The sequence below is a fragment of the Penicillium psychrosexuale genome (assembly GCF_028828465.1).
Source record: "Penicillium psychrosexuale strain IBT 29551 chromosome Unknown utg000004l, whole genome shotgun sequence".
NCBI classification, from domain to species: domain Eukaryota; kingdom Fungi; phylum Ascomycota; class Eurotiomycetes; order Eurotiales; family Aspergillaceae; genus Penicillium; species Penicillium psychrosexuale.
The window spans coordinates 2,203,219-2,221,632 of record NW_026643189.1 but is presented as its reverse complement, the minus strand read 5'-3'; the positions used below and the strand labels follow the sequence as shown (position 1 = coordinate 2,221,632).

The window sequence follows — 18,414 nt, the reverse complement described above, 5'->3', positions numbered from 1 at the left end:
TTTATGTCTTCAATTATTCCCTTTGAGGTATGTCTAAAATTGGATGATGATTTTCAACAACGTCTCATTGTGTATGCTCTAGAAGCATTCTGTGTACGGGACAGCATAGCAGTTCTGGAAAGGGTATACGATAGAGATGTTCCCATGAAGATGCGTTTAGTCAAGGGCCAACGCTATCATAGGTATCAGGTATGACAAGTGCGCGTCACTGAAAGAATACATAGAGAAGATGGCGTTGTGCAGCCGAACATTCCAATGTAACCACGGAGAGAAAGACGGTGGCGACGGGGGAAAAGACAATGGCCGTGGGAAGAACCCCATCCACTTGAGAGGATCAGACTAACGAATGGCTACGATGCCAGTCCATCTTGGTCCGGAGTCGGAGTCTTGGGTCTCTGAGCGGTGGGGAAATTCGATGATAAAGAGAGAATGAATGCTGCAAGAAGCACTTTCAGAGGACTATTCTCGATGATCGAAGCAGAACAGGCCTGTCGCATGCAAGCTGCTCGCTACACGAAGAATTGTGCTGCATAAACATGTCTTGAAGAAGTCCCAAAATATATCTTACATTTCCAATTTGTTGCAATGAGTGATTAGTGCCTGAACATATTGATTGAAATAGTTTGCATTGTGTCAAAATCGATAGTTTGAGGTAAGACGCCGAGTGCAGAAAATCACAGCAAAAACATGTCAATCAATCTGGTATAGATTCTCCAATTCCCTGGTTATATATCAACCAACACATTAAGTGCTTTTCTTGCTAGCCTTCTTAGTCTTCTTTGCCTTGACAGACAAGCGAGGGATAAACCTGCCAACGCGGGCCTGGTAGTCGCTGTACTCGGGGTACTTTCCAGCGGTGATCTTTTCAGTTAGACGTACACTTCCCTGGAAGATAGCAAGATATCCCAAAGCGCCCAGACCGGTCCAGTTGAAGTAAGTCTCGGTGCGGTAGCAGGACCACAAATACATGGTCAACCAAACGGCCTGCTCAGCAACGAAGTTGGGGTGTCGCGACCAAGACCATAGGCCGCTGACAACAAAGCCCCGCTCAAGGTCTTCAGCAGAGAACTGGTCCTTGTAAGGCTCGGGAATACGCGCGTTGGTTTGGTATTCCTTCTTGGCAGACTGGAACTTCCACTGCTGCCCGTCGGCGAAGAATTCAATGATGATGAAGAAAAACGTAGCACGGGAGAATGCCAAGTCAGCAAGGCCAAAGGTCTCGGGTCCCTGGTTGTATGCGGCAACAACAAAAATGTAGGTCGGAGCGGTGATGAGAAGGAGCAGCAGTGACTGAGCCACGGCAATGAATCCGAGGTTGAAGATCATGAAGACAAAATTATTGTTCACTTTAGAGCGCACGATCTGCCAGCGGTAATCTTCCGAGCCAATCGAATATCCTCCTTTGCGCCAGTAGTTGAAAGTCAAGCGAGCCTATACCGTCAGTCGAGTTAGTAGATGCAGAGACTCGGAGAAATAGCCAACTTACACCCCAGATAACACTGATGACGGCGATTGTATCCACAGTCTGTGTCTGGATGCCGGACAAACGAGCCCAGAGGGCGAAATGCACGTTATACAGCGCGGGGAGAATGCTCCAAAACCGGTCTACTTGAGAATAGTTCCGGTTGATCTCGGCTGCGATGAAAAACAGACCAGCCAGAGTTCCACAGAAGGCAAGCGCAGAGACCAGAGGGTTGGTAGCTAGATAGACAGCTCGCAAGCTATACACATCGGAACCAGCTTCGCGCAAGCTTCCGGGTAGCCATTGCAGCTGGGTCAAGTAGGGGAGAACGGTGAGATGAAACGAGGTATAATCCAAAAGGGAGTCCACACGGGGAAGTGGTAAAGATGCCATTGTCGTACTATATATGGGAACAAAATGTCGCAGAGGAGAAAGGGAAACAAAAGCGTTTGCTCAGGTGGAGTTGGACGGGTAAGTGGCCAGTAATTGCCCCGATTAGGAATAGCGTGCCTAAAAGGGAATATATGCCTCAGGCAGCACAGCGCGTCTCAGGCATCTCGTCTCTTCTCATCCAGAACAAGATGTGATCGACGTCAGGACACTAAGACCACCATCACTATGAACCCCATGTGATCTAGATTGGGGCTCGTCATGGCTCGCAAAATCCTATGTGTGGCTGAGAAACCTGCCATTGCTCGCGCAGTGGCCACTCACTTATCGGGAGGTGCTTTTCAAACAGTGGGTTTCCTCTTAAAGATTTCTGGATTTAGCTAACATCGAGCATAGCATGCGATTCGCGGGAATAAATACGTGAAGAACTATGAGTTTGATTTTGATTTTGGTGGTGCCTGGGGCAACTGCTCGGTCACTATGACCAGCGTAGTCGGCCATCTGACTGGCTTGGACTTTGACCGTCAGTACAAAGGCTGGATGTCCTGTCCTCCAGGGTCACTCTTCGAGGCCCCTGTGGAAGAGACTGTTGATAAGGTGAGCAAATTCCAGCAGCTGTCCAGACTGCATGCTGATATCTTCACTAGGATAAACTACCAATTGCGGATAACATCCGGAATCAAGCTAAATACTCTAAAGCCCTGTTTATTTGGACGGATTGTGATCGCGAAGGTGAGCATATCGGTTCTGAGGTCCGCAATCAGGCAAAAGCAGGAAATGCCCGGATCGAGGTTAAGCGAGCCAAGTTCAGCAACACAGAAAGAGCGTAAGTAATGTTGATTTTGGTGTCTACTGAAACTGATCCGAGGATAGACATGTTCGTCGGGCTGCTCTAGAACCAGTCAATCTCGACGAATATCAGGCCAGTGCTGTGTCTGCCAGGATCGAACTAGATCTTCGAATCGGCGCTGCATTCACCCGCCTACAGACTCTACAACTACAAACAGTGGTGGCAGCCTTGAAGGAAAAAGTCATTAGCTATGGTAAGCTGTCGGTCGTCATAGATATAAGCAAGTGAATTAACAAGTTAGGATCCTGCCAATTTCCTACTTTGGGGTTCGTTGTCGATCGATACTTGAGAGTCCAAAATTTCATATCAGAAGTATTCTGGGGCATCAAGGTCATACTCAGCCGGGAAAGCAAGAAGGTCAACTTTCTCTGGAAGCGGGTACATTTATTTGACCGAGCAGTTGTGACGATGATGTTAGAGCGATGTTTGGCTGCAAAGCAAGCCAAAGTCACGAAAGTGAACCAGAAGCCTACAAGCAAATGGCGACCGCTACCCTTGACTACGGTAGACCTGCAGATGATGGGCAGTCGATTTCTTCGTTTGGACAGTCAGACTATCATGAAGGTAGGAAACCCATTTTCATAGTGGATGATATCTAACATGTTCAAAGGTAGCAGAAGGACTTTACACCAAGGGATTCATCAGCTATCCCAGAACCGAGACGGACCAGTTTGACAAAGCGATCGATCTGAAGAAATTGGTCGAAAAGCAATACCCCGACGAGTCATGGGGCCAATACGCTCGAGAGTAAGCTTATTGGACTTGCGTTTCATATACAAGACTAATGCCTATCTAGACTTATTGATGGCAAGTTCAGGACTCCTCGCTCTGGCCGCCACAATGACAAAGCCCATCCACCAATTCATCCTGTCACCTGGGTTGCACCAAACCAGTTGAATGCCAATGAGAAGAAGGTCTATGAATTTGTTGCCCGTCGATTCCTCGCCTGCTGTTCTGATGACGCGAAGGGCCAGAGCACAGAAATTGAAATCCAATATGGCGACGAATTCTTCCACACCAATGGCCTTATCGTGCTGGAGAGAAACTACTTGGATGTATACGTCTACGATAAGTGGGAAAGCAGCCAGCAGCTTCCCAATTTTGAACTAGGGGAGCTCTTTGAGCCCACAGAAGCCAATATCTTCGAAGGCAAAACAACTGCTCCAAACTATCTGACTGAGCCCGAGCTCATTGGCCTGATGGATGCCAACGGGATTGGTACAGATGCCACGATGGCGGAGCATATTGCCAAGATCAAAGAACGTGAATACGTCGCCATCAACCAACGGGGCAGTGGGCGTACCTCAGTGCAGGAATTCATTCCGACCCGTTTAGGTGTTGCCCTTGTGGAGGGGTATGACAATGTTGTTGAGGGTCTCCCTAATAGTGTGTCTCTCAGCAAGCCGTTCCTTCGCAAGGAAATGGAATTGAGAATGCTTGAGATCTGCTCAGGCACTAAGACCCGACAGGAGGTCGTCCAGCAGAGTCTGGACATGTACCGAGAGGTCTTCATTCACACACAGAGGCGCATCAATATGCTGAAGACTGCCTGTCGCAAGTATCTTGGTGAAGAAACAGCGTCATGATTGTCAGTCGCTTACAAAAGTTACAGAAGGCGTCATATAGATTCATAATGAAATATCCAACTGATTAAACTTTTCTATCCCAACCACTTGACGCTGACTCAATCATACATCCAAAAATAAAAAGGAGAAGCAAATAAAATCCCCTGTTATACAGATACGAAATAAATCTTCACATGTCCTAGGTCAGCCCCAATCCTGACCATTGCACTGAACTAGTCCTCCTTTTCCCATTCTGAAGAACTGGACTTCCCTCAGAGTTGGAAATCCCGTTGGGTTGCCCTGCGGCGTTGCGAGCTCCATTGATCTGCTCGATGCTAGGGCTCTTGCTTAGATCCAAATCAGGCTGGTCCATGTGTGCACCTTCGGGTAGGTCGTTGGACATGTTCTTCGCCATCAGTATGTTAAGCCAAGCTAATTGTCTCGGAATCTGAGGGAAACTTTCAGTATTTCTCATCAGATCGCGGTGTTGTTGACTGACCTCATCCAACTTGGATTCAATGGTAATCATCCCCGACGTGTATTTGTCTTCCATCATCCCAACAATATGTAACAAACAATGTTGGAGGTCGGCCGAGGAGTTTGTGATAGCCTCCGCCAGGTGAACGAAAACAGGCCGTACTTGTTCATTTTCCCTTCGGAACTGTCGAATCTCTAACATCAGAGTGTCGAATTGCACTTGCACGCCGCTCATTCGGTCAAAATAATCGTATTGCAGGTCCTCGACGTGCTGCTTGATGTTATTCGTCATCCCAAAGCCCATTATCTGCACTGTGAGGATAACCAAAACGAGAGTAGCCATGACGGTGAAATATAGCGTGTTGTTCTGGGCTGGGTGGAACTGTTGCAGCTCCTCGTAGCTATGCTCATTTGCCCAGATATCGTTCAAATAGCCCGACGTTGGCATCGCTGTGGCACTCGGGAGTAACATTGTTGCTGTAACTCCTGGGGTATTGACATGGAGTGATACAGCTTCAGCTGAGTGTTCCAGGGCCAGCCTGGCATTTTCATACTGTTGAGCATCGAGGGAAAGTTGTAGAAGGAGGTCGTGTTCTGAGATTGCGTCGTCATAGGGGAAAAGCAAAGGATGGACTTTGCGTAACTCGTGAACGGAAAACGCAATTTCCAGGGAGCTAAGACTGCGCCAAAAGAAAGAGTTAGAAGGAGTGACTCCGGTCAGCGGAACAGAATGCCAAATGCCAATGCTGCTGAGGCCAGCAAAAACGGCTCCCAATACCAGTTGGTCGAACATGTTTGTGATTTCTATATCGGATCAATATGATAGTGTTCAAGAGACTCAAAGGAATCTCCGTCTTTCTCGATCTCTTGGGAAGTAATATACCATGAAGAAGGCAAAAATGCAACAATGAATATGCAACTCTTTGTTCTATTCACGCTTAATGACCAGTGTTTGCCAGGAATTCAACCTTGAATGAACATCCACCAACTGTTTGGGAGTTACAACATGCCTAGCTTGATCGTTTCTTTGTTTGTCCGTTTGTATATTTAGCTGTCTTTTGAATAAATTCCCATTTTAATCTCACCGTAGTTATAGGTTACATTAAATTATCATTAGATATTTAATAGTATTAAGCTGAACCTCATATTTTCTAAAATAATCAGATCTTTGTCTGACCACAATGAGCTTAAAGAAAATCACCCACTTATACTAGCACAAAGAGACTGAAAAATGCTAGACAGTTTCCCCCCCAATATAGGCTCTGGATTTCTTTGGTCCTATTGAAATGAGTAGGTGTATTCAAGGTATAGGGAGAAGTTTAGAGCGAATAACAAAAGCATTATTATCACATTGGTTTCTATACATATAAACATGAATCTTCTAGCGTCTAAGTGGCGATCTTGATTCTCTATTCAACCAGCATAAGCAGATATTCATACCATAGAATACTTAGCAGCTTACTAAATCAAGCCAATAACAAAAGTATGAGTGAATCTTTCAATGACAATTCTTACGCAGTTAGCCATATTGGTCATCTGCATATTTAGCATGAAACCTGCTTGATAGATGCAAAGAGCCGTTTTCGCACTCATCTTACAGGTTCTTTCAAACTTGACTGTTTTATCACTGGTGTCTAAGATAAATATTGTAGGGTAACACGTGGCATGTAGGTGTCGCATATAGAATTGAAAGATACGGTCTAGAGAAATAGATTTTAATGGCAAATAACAGTCAAATTATTACTCTAAACAAAACGATAAAACATGCATTCACCGGTTCATGGCTCAAGGGTAGCTAATATTGTGAGTATCTGCCGCCGATTGAGAAATTGGAATTTGCCATAAACATAGTTGCAAGACTCAGGAAAGGGTGGATGTCAATTGAAAGAAAGAGAAATGGGCGTAAGATTGCTCAGCAAAATCCCGGGTAGATGATCAGTAACGTCACGGAAAAAAGTCGAGATTCATCCCTTCCTGTTCACTCAGGAACGCATGCGGTATAGCCGTTTGGTGCGATGGCCCATGAAGCTGGAGAACCAGGTTGCCTCACCGTGGGTAATGCGGCAAGTTTGGTCATACACCAATCTGGCGGTACGAAGATCCCAGTACTCAGAATCCTCGTCTGGATGTTTCTGCATGCAATCTAGACATAGGCCATGAAAGTAACCATCGACCAGTTTTCGTGCGTACTCCACCGTGCGTTTCCAGGAGAAGGGGCATACCACGCATCTCTGCACCGATGGCTTCCTGTTTGCCATATTATCCTCATTGAAGTTTGCCAGTCGATGTAGAATATCACTGACACAATTCTTGTATATGTCACCATCCAGCGGCTTGACCCTGATGTGATGTAATTCTCTAAAGTAGGCAAACATGCTTTCTGCTGCACAGCCACAATGAGCTTTATCGAGAATCATATTCAAATCTCCAAAAAGCGATCTTTGGAGAACCGTTCGGAGCCGCCCTCTAGCTATGTTTAGTTGCTCTTTTTGCGAGTTAGCATCCTTTGATCTTAAAAGTGTGACTGGTATCAACTTACGTATGACGATAGCGGGCATATGCATCGGCTCGAATGATGGTGAGTCTGTCGGGGCCATTTCTGTGATATGGCCTGGGGCGTTGTAGACGAGTCTTCTTGTAATATGCTGGAAAGCCTCTGCGTGATCAAAGAAATGGCAAGGTAGCAGTAGCTGGCGGTTGAAATCATAGTCTTCCCATATTTCAGGTTGTTTATCGTCAATATGTTTGATCCAGCGTGCAAACCAGCCCATCAGCTTCTTAGGATCCAGCAGGTACTTGTTGCAGGCCTTGATTGTGTACCAGACATCTGCAATAGTGACAAACTCTGGCTCGATCTCGACTCCATGAATCGACCCAAGTATCACCTCCATGCCTTTGATCGTGTCACCTCTGAGAGTGGGCTTGTGGTTCCCGGGTTTTTCCCACCGACATGAGAACATTCTCTGAAAGTAGTCACTGCTCTCAATCAATTTGGAACGATCAACGTGGAATAGGGCTGTCTTGGTTTGGTGGTCGTCGTCCTCGCTCGACTCTTCAATGACAATGAGCGTCACATCACTCGGGCTTGCGAACAAGAAGCCCATGTTGGCTGGGAAAGTTGGGGAGCAACAAGAGTAGAGTCAAGCTGTTTGAAGATGGAGTCTCAAAAAGAAAAAAAAGAAAACAGATGGAGGATGGAGGATGATGCAGAAGGAGAAAGAGAAAGAGAAAGAGAGGATGTCGAAGAGGGAAAGATCGTAGTCGGCAAGGAAGGAGCTGCGCAGAACATTTCAACTTTTCTCCTCAATGTTTCCCTCTTCATCCTCCCTTCCATCAGAAAAGAACTCTGAGATTGAAGCAGATTTCAAAATGCATCCTCCTAATCTCTTACTGGATAGTTATAACTGTCCTGTCTTTTTGCGAAGCTGCAATACGTACAGAGAGCACCTCCTCAAGACCGAGGCCCTGGAGCTGAAGCTCCCACCGTACATGATCGTAAGTCTCTATGAAGGAGAATCAACTTCGGAAAATGTTTCTAATTGCGTGAATAGAACTCTACTGGTCAAATCGTTGTGTGCCATGGCAAGGTCTTTCATCATTGTGTACCGAGCTGTGGACATGTCAGTGGTCTTCTATACTGATGCTCCCCTAGGTGGTTATTAATTAAATGCAGGCCCCTACCTCTACAATCGCCAGTCTTTACCAATACACTATGAGACATGGTCTTCAGGTCGCAACGAATGGCTCAGGACAATTGACACAGGTCCAGGAAGATGCGGCTATTCAGTGGTACAACTCCACGCAGGAGGCTGAAGAGGACGACCATGATGAGGACGACAATGAGGATGACGAGGAGCCCAATTATGAGGACGATGATGATGAGGACTATGAAGACAATGACGAGGAGGACGATGAGGACTATGATTAGGACTATGATGAGAAGCCTATGGCACAGCAAAGTCCGGCTCTGCCTATTTTTATGTCTTTGTTGAGAATTGCCGCGTATTCCTTGAGCTCCCGGGTTTTTACCATCAATGAAGTGGAATTATCATTCAATCTCATGGCTATTGTGCCGACAGTACGAGCTGGAGATTCACTAGGACTTCCTATAATGGAAATTATGTCTTCTACTTCATCTGGACTCTGTAGGATTGACATGTTTTATTTATCCTAGACACCGTCTAGTGCGAAACCGGCTCTTTGCACCTGTCAAGTTTCATGCTAAAAATGCAGATGATCTGAATAAGCTCAATATGACATATGCCACCGGGGCATAAAACTCTCATTGAATAGTGCTCTTGAACCGTACGCTCTCTTTTTCATCTTTCAACTCTATAAGCGACAACCTACGCACCCTATATCCCTTATAATGCTTATCTAGCGATATAATCCCGGCTACAATATCTGATTTATGACATTATGTCTTTTTTTGGTATCTTTTGTACTGCTTTTGACGGATTTCGCTACTACCTACCCTTGCGATATAGTTAGTAAAGCATAATATGGAAATATCTGTACAACAGTCCGATGTAGTGTAGGGGTTATCACTGTGCTCTTTCACAGCACTAACGGGGGTTCGAATCCCCCCATCGGAGAACTTCTTTTTTTCATGCCTTTTTTTTGGTTTCCAATTTTTCTTCTGCACGCCTGTTGATCGTTATTTTTATACAAATAATTGATAAGTGACACGAGGTCTTCATACCCATTATGCGCACGCTATTACTCCTTTCTGGATTTTTTCATTGTAGTAAAATATAGGATTTCTCACTGGAAACCTATGGTGATATCAATCAAAGTTGGGATAAGTATACCTCGATTGCTGAAATTCGTATAACATTCCGATGTAGTGTAGGGGTTATCACTGTGCTCTTTCAAGTTCCTCTTTAGGACATTGAACAGCACTAACGGGGGTTCGAATCCCCCCATCGGAGTTTGTTTTTTTTGCTTCATTCACTTTATGATATAGTTAGTGGCTGATATAACTACTCAGTTTCATTTTAGAATAAATCACATTGATTTCTCTCCTCTCTACATATAGAGTTTGAAAATGTTCCCTTCCATCAACCAACTTACGGTCTTCCTCCAATAGTTTCATGTGAGAAGCTGGGTATGACTAGGTACTCGTTAAATTGGCTAGGAAGTATCCCTAATATTGTGCATTTCTCACATCGGCAGCAGGTATCATTCCTCTGTATCAATATAACGTTGATGCTATCTATTTATGGGTCTTCGTACCCTACTAGAACACGGGGGATCAGCCTGCGCTTTTTCCGTTCGGTAAAATTATATCCCTTCCATTAATCACTTGCAGAGGTCATATTGCACCCTTATTTACGAGCTACCGTTTAGACTTGTGAATTGGCGAAACAGGCTGAAACAACGGCTTTGTCGTACTTCTAAATCGATACTTAGTGGATCCGGCAATGCGATACACAGTAATAGCCAAGAATTAATATGTGTCCTTCTACTTATGTACCTCTTTACTTCCGATGCTTCGGGTTGGGCAATTAGTCCAATGTGATATACCATCAGACCATCGCGCTGTTGATCTATTGTGCATAACTAGAGCCTATCTTATTCCGGACTAGAAATGCTCAAGGAAACTTGAAAGTGGGCATGATTTATGCAGAGGTTTATTTAGAGCCTCGGTTTGAGATTAATGTGTTTACAAAGAGACGACGAGTTGAGGATTCTCTAGAGAACCATTGACAGAAAGCAGCTATATCAAAAAAAAAGCAGACGTTATGAACCTGGAGGATAATAACAGTCCAGTATCAAATGATTACTACCGGACAGCTGGTACTGCAAGGGTATATAATCTAGTTTCGGACTGAAACGCTTCATATCCGAAGGGTCTGCAGGCCATCCTCCGTGTTCGGGCCTAACGCCTTCGTCTATATTACCCCACATTATCTGCCACCAAAGAGAGCCTTTTCAAGGTTTGATGTAAGTGGCGCTCATTCCATCTAACGGCGCTCTTGGCATGCTTTAACGCCCTTCGACGCCACCAACTGTCTCATGGCCCTTTGTTCTGTGCGGAGTGGAGCATATTTGAATCCTATGGCCAAATTCCCTGTCTGGTATCCTCGCCCTGATGTATACGAAAGATCGACAGGCAACATACCTCAAAAGGTCTCCATTTGCAGTTGATCCTTGCACTGTTAAGCTCCCCGAATCTTATACAGCAATCGACAGAACTGGATCGGGGCATACTCCGTCTTCACGGGTGTTGAAACGAATAACATGCATGTTTATCTACTCCAATATTAGTCAGGATTTTGAGACATCCTATAACAAAACGTCACCCAGTGATGATCATTCCCTTCCTGATTCAGGCGCCGGTTCCAGTCCCAAATTAATGCACCTACAACGCCGGAGGTCACCTAGTATGGAATTTGATCCTGCATTGATGATTGTGGACTCTCTGACGATACCAATTTGGTAACGGCTTCACGGTCCGTCAATCGGTCATGCTATGGAAAGGACTTTAGTCACGGCTCAGAGAAATCCTGTACGGAGAAAAGACATATAATGGCCGATTCCCACCCGAGATTATTTGTGTTCACCAGCTGCAGGCTAGAAAACAAGACACCAAGAACACATTGCAAACCGACCTCTCTGCTTCATCGTCAATGTATCAACGCGCACTCCTTTTCTCCGTCCTGGCGGCGGCAGCCCGTGCCCAGCAAGCTGGCACATTGACGGCTGAGACCCATCCCTCTTTGACCTGGCAAAAGTGCACTGCCGCGGGCAGTTGCACCGACCAGCAGGGCTCTGTTGTCATCGATGCCAACTGGCGTTGGCTTCACTCTGTCGATGGTTACACCAACTGCTACACTGGAAACGAGGTAAGAGAACCCCAACCGAGAAGATGAGCGTTCACGTTGATTGACTTGTATGATAACAGTGGGATGCGACTCTCTGCCCCGATGACGAGACTTGCGCCACTAACTGTGCGTTGGACGGCGCTGACTACGCCGGCACCTACGGTGCGACCACTGATGGCAATGCCCTCACTTTGAGCTTCGTCACTGGTGCCAACATTGGCTCTCGTCTGTACCTGATGGAGGACGAGAGTACCTACCAGATATTCAAGTTGAAGAACCAGGAGTTCACATTCGACGTGGATACTTCCGGGCTGCCCTGCGGACTCAATGGAGCTCTGTACTTTGTCTCCATGGATTCCGATGGTGGCTTGGCTAAGTACGCGGGCAACAAGGCAGGTGCCAAGTACGGAACTGGTTATTGTGATTCACAGTGCCCTCGTGATCTGAAGTTCATCAACGGCCAGGTGAGTTTTTATACTGGTCAATTCGAACGGTTTGCGGGCAAAATGACTGATGCGCGATACAGGCTAACGTGGACGGCTGGGTGCCTTCTGATAACGACAAGAACGCTGGTGTTGGCGGCCACGGATCTTGCTGCCCTGAGATGGATATCTGGGAAGCCAATAGCATTTCCACTGCTTACACACCTCACCCTTGCGACAGCCCCGAACAGACCATGTGCGAGGGCGATGATTGTGGCGGAACTTACTCTTCCACCCGCTACGCAGGAACCTGCGATCCCGATGGATGTGACTTTAACTCCTTCCGCATGGGAAATGAGACCTTCTTCGGTCCCGGCATGACCGTTGACACTAAGTCCAAGATAACCGTGGTCACTCAGTTCATCACCAGCGACGGCACCGACACCGGCACCCTCAGCGAGATCAAGCGCATCTACGTGCAGGACGGAAAAGTCATCGCCAACTCAGCCTCGGATGTTAGCGGTGTCACAGGAAACTCGATCACCACCGACTTCTGCACAGCCCAGAAGAAAGCGTTCGGCGATGAGGATATCTTCGCCCAGCACGGTGGTCTGGCTACCATGGGCGAGGGGTTGGACCAGGGAATGGTTCTTGTCATGAGCCTGTGGGATGACCACTATGCTAACATGCTCTGGTTGGACGGGGAGGTCTACCCCACTGATGCCTCTGCCTCCGATCCCGGTGCTGCTCGCGGTACATGTGCCACCACCTCAGGCGACCCAGCAACCGTTGAGGCCGAGTCGGGCTCGGCCAAGGTGACCTATTCTAACATCAAGGTCGGCCCCATTGGCTCCACATACGCTTCTTCCTAGAGAGTCGAAATGACATTCACTTGCTGAACTCGGCTATACTTGGAATGCGGGGTCTCCGTGCTGCATACATCCTTGAGCCAGTGGTAGCAAATGCCCAATTTGGAAGGAAATGGTGAACTGTGTATAAGTCTCTTTGGTCGATAGTTGTCTGTATTCTTGGTTCCATTTTATCTTTCTTACAATCAGAGCTGTTTATCAGAATCGGGGCTCATTTGAACTGGACAAGTAAGAAGGCGGTCGGGGTATTCTCGGCCCGGCAGAAAAAAAACGGCCAGCCCTGAAGCTACAGCTTTTTGCAATTGATTCTCTTGATTCAATTCACTCGAATTCAAAAATTTAGTAGGCTCGCTAGAAGCCTTCGTATTTCGTGCTCACCCCCGTCGCATTTCGCAACCATGTTCGACACGGTCTGCACGCTTCCGCTTTCCTCGGACCTGTTCGCTCAGGCTATCCACCCCGAGGAGCCCGTAGTCTCTGTCGGTCTAGCCTCGGGCCACGTCCAGACCTTCCGACTGCCTTCCTTAGAAGGAGAAGGCGACGAAGATGTCGCACCGAGTTCGTTGGCCCGGACCGGAAAGGGCCACATTGACACAATGTGGAGAACTCGGCGACACAAGGGTAGCTGTCGTACCCTAGGGTTCAGTACGGATGGCAAGATGCTCTACTCGGCTGGTACAGACGGTATGGTGAAAGCTGCAATCAGTGAGACTGGTCAGGTGCAAAACAAGATTGTGATTCCTTTTGAGAAGAACGGGTAAAGGAACTCTCCCGAACATCAAACGTTGCGATCCAGACCTTTGCATTTGGCTGACCTCTCGTTTTTTTTGATGTCGTATAGCTCCATTGATGCGCCAACCATGATTCACGCCCTCTCTCCTCAAACCCTCCTCCTCGGTACCGACTCGAGCGCTCTGCATCTCTACGATCTCCGTATCCCCTACTCTAAAGTGTCGGCGCGACCTGAACAAACGCACCACCCCCACGACGACTACATCTCCTCTCTTACCCCTCTGCCGGCTTCCGAAACTAGCACATCGGGCTTTAGCAAGCAGTGGGTTACAACCGGTGGAACAACCTTGGCCGTGACAGATCTCCGGAGGGGCGTTCTGGTGCGCAGCGAGAACCAGGAAGAAGAACTGGTCAGCTCGATCTTTATGGGTGGTCTGCCCTCCAGCGGAACCAGTAGAGGCGAGAAGTTGATTGTTGGTGGAGCCAGCGGTATCCTCACTCTCTGGGAGAAGGGCGCGTGGGATGACCAGGATGAGCGGATCTACGTCGACCGCAATGCCGATGGCGGAGATTCCATCGAGACAATGGCAGTTGGGCCTGACTACTTGGGCAAGGTTGTGGCCGCAGGCCTCTCAAACGGAAAAGTGAAATTTGTGCGCATCGGACCGAACCAAGTCGTTTCTGAGGTTGTGCATGATGAGATCGATGGTGTTGTAGGCTTGGGCTTTGACGTGGAGGGCCGGATGGTCTCTGGTGGTGGCCAAACCGTCAAGGTGTGGCACGAGGCTGAGGAAAATATTGGTGAAGGATCTGGCGACGAAGACATGGATGATAGTGATGACGACAAGGATTCGGATAACAGCGACGCGGAACGTCGCGAGGATCCAAGGGACCGAAAGAAGCGCAAGAAGTTGAAGGGCAAGGACCGCACTGGTGGACAGCATGTCATGGCGTTCCATGACTTGGACTAATGTCTCAATATCCCATTCTCTGATACCCACATCTGCAGATCGATTGTTCAGCCCGAAAACAAGAAAAAGTGTACATAGCGTTGGTGTTAGGGGTTTTAAGGGCCAATTAGAGGAAGAATATCTATATCTCCGATATGTACATACATATGTCTCCCCCTTACTTGGCTCTAGTTTATTCTGATGTCCACGGGAACGTCAACTAAGCATTAGGGGCGTTAGGGGCTAAAAATCGCAGGAAATATCGAATCATTGATACCTTGCTCCGTGTAGCTTCTCAAATCCGATACCGACTCCCACCATACAAAAACCTCACACAGCTGACCCCAAAGAATGCAGTAGCACCAATCATTCTTCAATCAAGTCAGACCACTCCGGAATCTCCCTGATCAGTTTCCACATGTATTTCTCTAGTTTGACTGCACACTTGGCGTATACCGTTGTGGCGTCATTGTACTGCCGACAGTTACTGAAAATCAACTTAAGATCGGCGAGAAGGTCCTTCGGAGTAGTGTAACGCTCTAATCTCTCTTCGATGGTTGATAGATCCATTGGTGATAAAATGACATTGTAATAATCAGGGACTTGGTCTTTGTTGACTGGATTGCGGAAGGGCCATGCTTGTTTGTGGTTTTGGATATCGTTAATAAAACGACGAAATTCGTTGAAATGGGGTCCGCGGAAACGAGATCCGTGGCATGATTGTCGTGCTAACTCGTCCATCTCCGGAGACCAGCCAGTTGCCCGGATGGCAGGGATAGAGAGTGGGTCAATGGGAACGACGCCGTTAGCCCATTGCATAGGCGGTTGATGAATGATATGATTTTTGCTCGAGGTACGTATTTTGGCTAGGACGGATTCTTTTTGTTTCAAAAGCATTCGACCAACTTCGAGATACCGTATTCGAGGAAGCATAGAGCATTGCATAAGTGTTCCTCCTTCGTAATCCTTAATACAGCCCATCCAGATAGAATTGTCGAGAGTGAGCTCTTTAGTAAAGCCTTGCTTTTGAAAATACCCAATGGCCTGATTATCGGCATAGGTCAGAAAATGCATCACCGGGGAAGTAGCTCTGATGTAGTCCTTTAAATGGGCCATAAGATGCGCTCCGTATCCTTTCACCTGCTGATCAGACGAGACTGCACAAAAAACAATTTCGGCAAACTTGCGTTCTCGGAATTCTCGGAATGATATACCGGCAATGACCTCTAGAGGTTTCTTAACGATAGCGATCGATAAATGAGCACGATCGTAGACGAGACGTGCGATGTAATCCTTGGGCATTTCCGGAAGTTGCTTTTGAAATAGGCATTTAAGACCTGTAAGGATAATCGTGCTCTCTCTAGAGCCATCATTGTTGACAACTCGTAACTCGATCTCGCCATTTCGTTCTTCCAAAACTGCAGGCTTCAGAACAGTTAGAACGTTTCTTGGCATTTCAAGGTCCTAGCATACCTTCTCGGGGAAAGGAACTATCCGGGTTATAGCTGGAGCTATAACCACCTCTGTCAACCCATCATGAAAGCCTTTGGCTCTTTTGGTACCGGGAGAGATATCCAGCTCTTCACAAGCCATGCGCTTGGCGAGAAGATTTGGCCCGCTATCGGCTTGCATCTCTACTTTGTCCATTTGCAGGATTTGCGGATGTTGGCAATGCTGAAATTGCGACAGGTAATATGCAAAATCGTATGGGTCTCTGAATTGATTGTAGTCTTCATTCCTCAATAATGAAATTCTGAGTTAAATAGAATCTGAGGTTAGAGATCAATTCGGTGTAGAACCTGGTGGTCAATGCTCACTGGTGTCTTCGGGGTCCTTGTGTCCACTCATATAGACTTTGTTGGTTTTGACCTCGGGAGATGTATTGTATGTTTGATTTTTCTATGAAAGGCACAAAGAATATCAGAAAAGGAAAATTCAATGCATTCACTTGGGAACCATAGAAGCGCACAGATGTGAGTGAGGAGAAGAGTGGAGAGTGGAGAGGAAGATCTACGGGGGCTGATGGACAGACACAACGATCATATCACGTGAGTGGGATGCTTCAGACATATAGACAACGTTCTATTAAGAATGAGAGGCAGTTGAGGATAATGAGATCCATAAGCGGAACAAAAGATTGAACAGCCGCTACTGCAGTCCGTGTATCTGCTTCATGTGTCTGTTCTAGCTTGAGAATCTGTAATAGAGATATAATGCAGTATGAGAAGCCAGAAATTGAATAGACATTCTTAAATTTAGCTAGGTACCTCTGAACTCCGAATTACTATGCCTCAGTTACCTTCTTTACACGTTATGTTGATTAGTTCGAGTCTCAACGGTGATATCAATATGATCAAATAGGAACCGAAACTTCCAAGGTTGCGGCTTGTGGGTATTTGAGGGCCGACCCGAAGTGATCCATAGAACGAAAATGACATACTGACATCCGCAGATCCTCTGCATTGAACAATTTAGTTGTTGTCACTCCGTTGGGGCGTGAAGCTCGAGTGCTTTCGCTTTCCGCTGCGAGAATATCCTTGCCGCTCCGCTCATCAACTTTTTGCCGGCGATATAATAGTTTAGAGCGCATTGAGCCAGGATAGTTTGAATATCCCATAGATAACTTGATCCGATATACCACTACAGGAGAGGGGCTTCGCTAGTCCTAGTTTGCCTATGTACCACTAAAAATCACTCATTCAAGTTTTCCGTTAGGAGTCTGAGCCTGTACTGAAATCCAAGCTTGAGTCTGAGTCTCATAAAAGCGACTTTGGGACTCATGCAGCAAAGCACCACCAGCTACTTTGGGGGAATTTATATCGAGGCACAAAATCCACCTGTGGATCGAACGTCCACCATAGTATGTCCACTATGATCGGAATACCCGTAGCCACACAAGGACCGAGCGTACCCAAACAATTCAGATCGGCCATTTAATATTAACCGCAAAAGCCGCCATTGCATGGCTCGGAGAATCTCAAATTACGACTTTTCATAAAACCCCACAGGCTTGAATGCGGTGGGGACTATAAGATGACAAGTCTCCCCTCAGATAATTTCAAACACAAAATGGATACCTTCGAGTACAATTCCAACCCTGTCCATCTTCGGCAGTGACTCGCTGCAAGAACTCCCCGATGAGATCTCCCGGCTACAAGTGAAGGCCCCGCTGGTGCTCTCGACACCCCTGCAGATCGGCCAGGCCGAAAAAGCGAAGGAGTTGCTCAAGGGCCAGATCGCGGGTATCTTCAGCGGTGCGACTATGCATACTCCCATGAATGTCACGACGCTCTTGGGTATGCGAAGGCCTAGGAAGCCGATTCGGTCATTTCTATTGGAGGCGAAAGCACTATTGGTCTTGGGAAGGCGATCAGCATTCGCACTAGACTACCGCATATTTTGTATTCCGACTACATATTCTTTAGGGAAATGACTCCGATTCTAAGTGAGACTGCCAATGGATTGAAGAAGACTTGCTCGGAGCCCAAAATATTGCCCGGCACGGTCATCTACGATGTAGATCTCACAATGACCTCGCCGGTGCCTATGAGTGCCACTAGCGGTGTCAACGCCATTGCAACCTGATTAATCTGCACTAGCTTCCTATGCAAGAATCTAATACGTTCCTGAATAGCCGAGGTTCTTTACGCGCGCAACACGAACACAATCATCAACATGGGCGCTCGAGGGTATACGGGCACTTGCGTCCTCCCTTCCTGAAATTATTGAGAAGCCTTCTTCTCAATCTGCACGATCCAAGGCATTGTATGGTGCCTGGCTCTGTGGAACATGCCTGGGCAGCGTAGACATGTCCTTCCGATCTTCCCCACATTGAAACTCATACTGCTGTTCTCCCGCACGTCGTCTCCT

The 18,414-nt window shown here is 47.0% G+C and overlaps 9 protein-coding genes across 9 annotated transcripts; 5 read left to right on the top strand and 4 right to left on the bottom strand.

The window, feature by feature from the left end:
* Positions 1-744: 744 nt before the first annotated feature.
* N7518_006663 (DUF1295 domain protein) lies at positions 745-1,855 on the bottom strand (the record flags this gene model as incomplete). Its single annotated transcript, XM_057187590.1, has 2 exons — positions 745-1,431; positions 1,487-1,855. The coding sequence occupies 2 exons, from the start codon at positions 1,853-1,855 to the stop codon at positions 745-747; spliced, it is 1,056 nt and encodes a 351-aa protein (XP_057039293.1).
* A 258-nt stretch (positions 1,856-2,113) lies between these two features.
* N7518_006662 (DNA topoisomerase 3) lies at positions 2,114-4,288 on the top strand (the record flags this gene model as incomplete). Its single annotated transcript, XM_057187589.1, has 7 exons — positions 2,114-2,200; positions 2,249-2,449; positions 2,500-2,678; positions 2,726-2,895; positions 2,944-3,266; positions 3,313-3,449; positions 3,499-4,288. The coding sequence occupies 7 exons, from the start codon at positions 2,114-2,116 to the stop codon at positions 4,286-4,288; spliced, it is 1,887 nt and encodes a 628-aa protein (XP_057039292.1).
* A 178-nt stretch (positions 4,289-4,466) lies between these two features.
* Positions 4,467-5,537, bottom strand: N7518_006661 (uncharacterized protein; the record flags this gene model as incomplete). The annotated part of the gene is made up of 1 exon (XM_057187588.1): positions 4,467-5,537. One exon carries the CDS (start codon positions 5,535-5,537, stop codon positions 4,467-4,469), a length of 1,071 nt encoding a protein of 356 aa, XP_057039291.1.
* Positions 5,538-6,726: 1,189 nt separating this feature from the next.
* On the bottom strand, positions 6,727-7,848 carry N7518_006660 (uncharacterized protein; the record flags this gene model as incomplete). The annotated part of the gene is made up of 2 exons (XM_057187587.1): positions 6,727-7,229; positions 7,284-7,848. The coding sequence occupies 2 exons, from the start codon at positions 7,846-7,848 to the stop codon at positions 6,727-6,729; spliced, it is 1,068 nt and encodes a 355-aa protein (XP_057039290.1).
* Positions 7,849-8,050: 202 nt separating this feature from the next.
* Positions 8,051-8,672, top strand: N7518_006659 (uncharacterized protein; the record flags this gene model as incomplete). Its single annotated transcript, XM_057187586.1, has 3 exons — positions 8,051-8,239; positions 8,296-8,364; positions 8,418-8,672. 3 exons carry the CDS (start codon positions 8,051-8,053, stop codon positions 8,670-8,672), a joined length of 513 nt encoding a protein of 170 aa, XP_057039289.1.
* Positions 8,673-11,376: 2,704 nt separating this feature from the next.
* N7518_006658 (glycoside hydrolase family 7 protein) lies at positions 11,377-12,865 on the top strand (the record flags this gene model as incomplete). Its single annotated transcript, XM_057187585.1, has 3 exons — positions 11,377-11,592; positions 11,652-12,035; positions 12,098-12,865. 3 exons carry the CDS (start codon positions 11,377-11,379, stop codon positions 12,863-12,865), a joined length of 1,368 nt encoding a protein of 455 aa, XP_057039288.1.
* A 395-nt stretch (positions 12,866-13,260) lies between these two features.
* N7518_006657 (WD40 repeat domain-containing protein) lies at positions 13,261-14,565 on the top strand (the record flags this gene model as incomplete). The annotated part of the gene is made up of 2 exons (XM_057187584.1): positions 13,261-13,619; positions 13,704-14,565. The coding sequence occupies 2 exons, from the start codon at positions 13,261-13,263 to the stop codon at positions 14,563-14,565; spliced, it is 1,221 nt and encodes a 406-aa protein (XP_057039287.1).
* Positions 14,566-14,910: 345 nt separating this feature from the next.
* N7518_006656 (bromodomain-containing protein) lies at positions 14,911-16,191 on the bottom strand (the record flags this gene model as incomplete). Its single annotated transcript, XM_057187583.1, has 2 exons — positions 14,911-15,969; positions 16,018-16,191. 2 exons carry the CDS (start codon positions 16,189-16,191, stop codon positions 14,911-14,913), a joined length of 1,233 nt encoding a protein of 410 aa, XP_057039286.1.
* A 1,422-nt stretch (positions 16,192-17,613) lies between these two features.
* Positions 17,614-18,379, top strand: N7518_006655 (uncharacterized protein; the record flags this gene model as incomplete). Its single annotated transcript, XM_057187582.1, has 4 exons — positions 17,614-17,627; positions 17,659-17,840; positions 17,861-18,108; positions 18,179-18,379. The coding sequence occupies 4 exons, from the start codon at positions 17,614-17,616 to the stop codon at positions 18,377-18,379; spliced, it is 645 nt and encodes a 214-aa protein (XP_057039285.1).
* Positions 18,380-18,414: the final 35 nt, after the last annotated feature.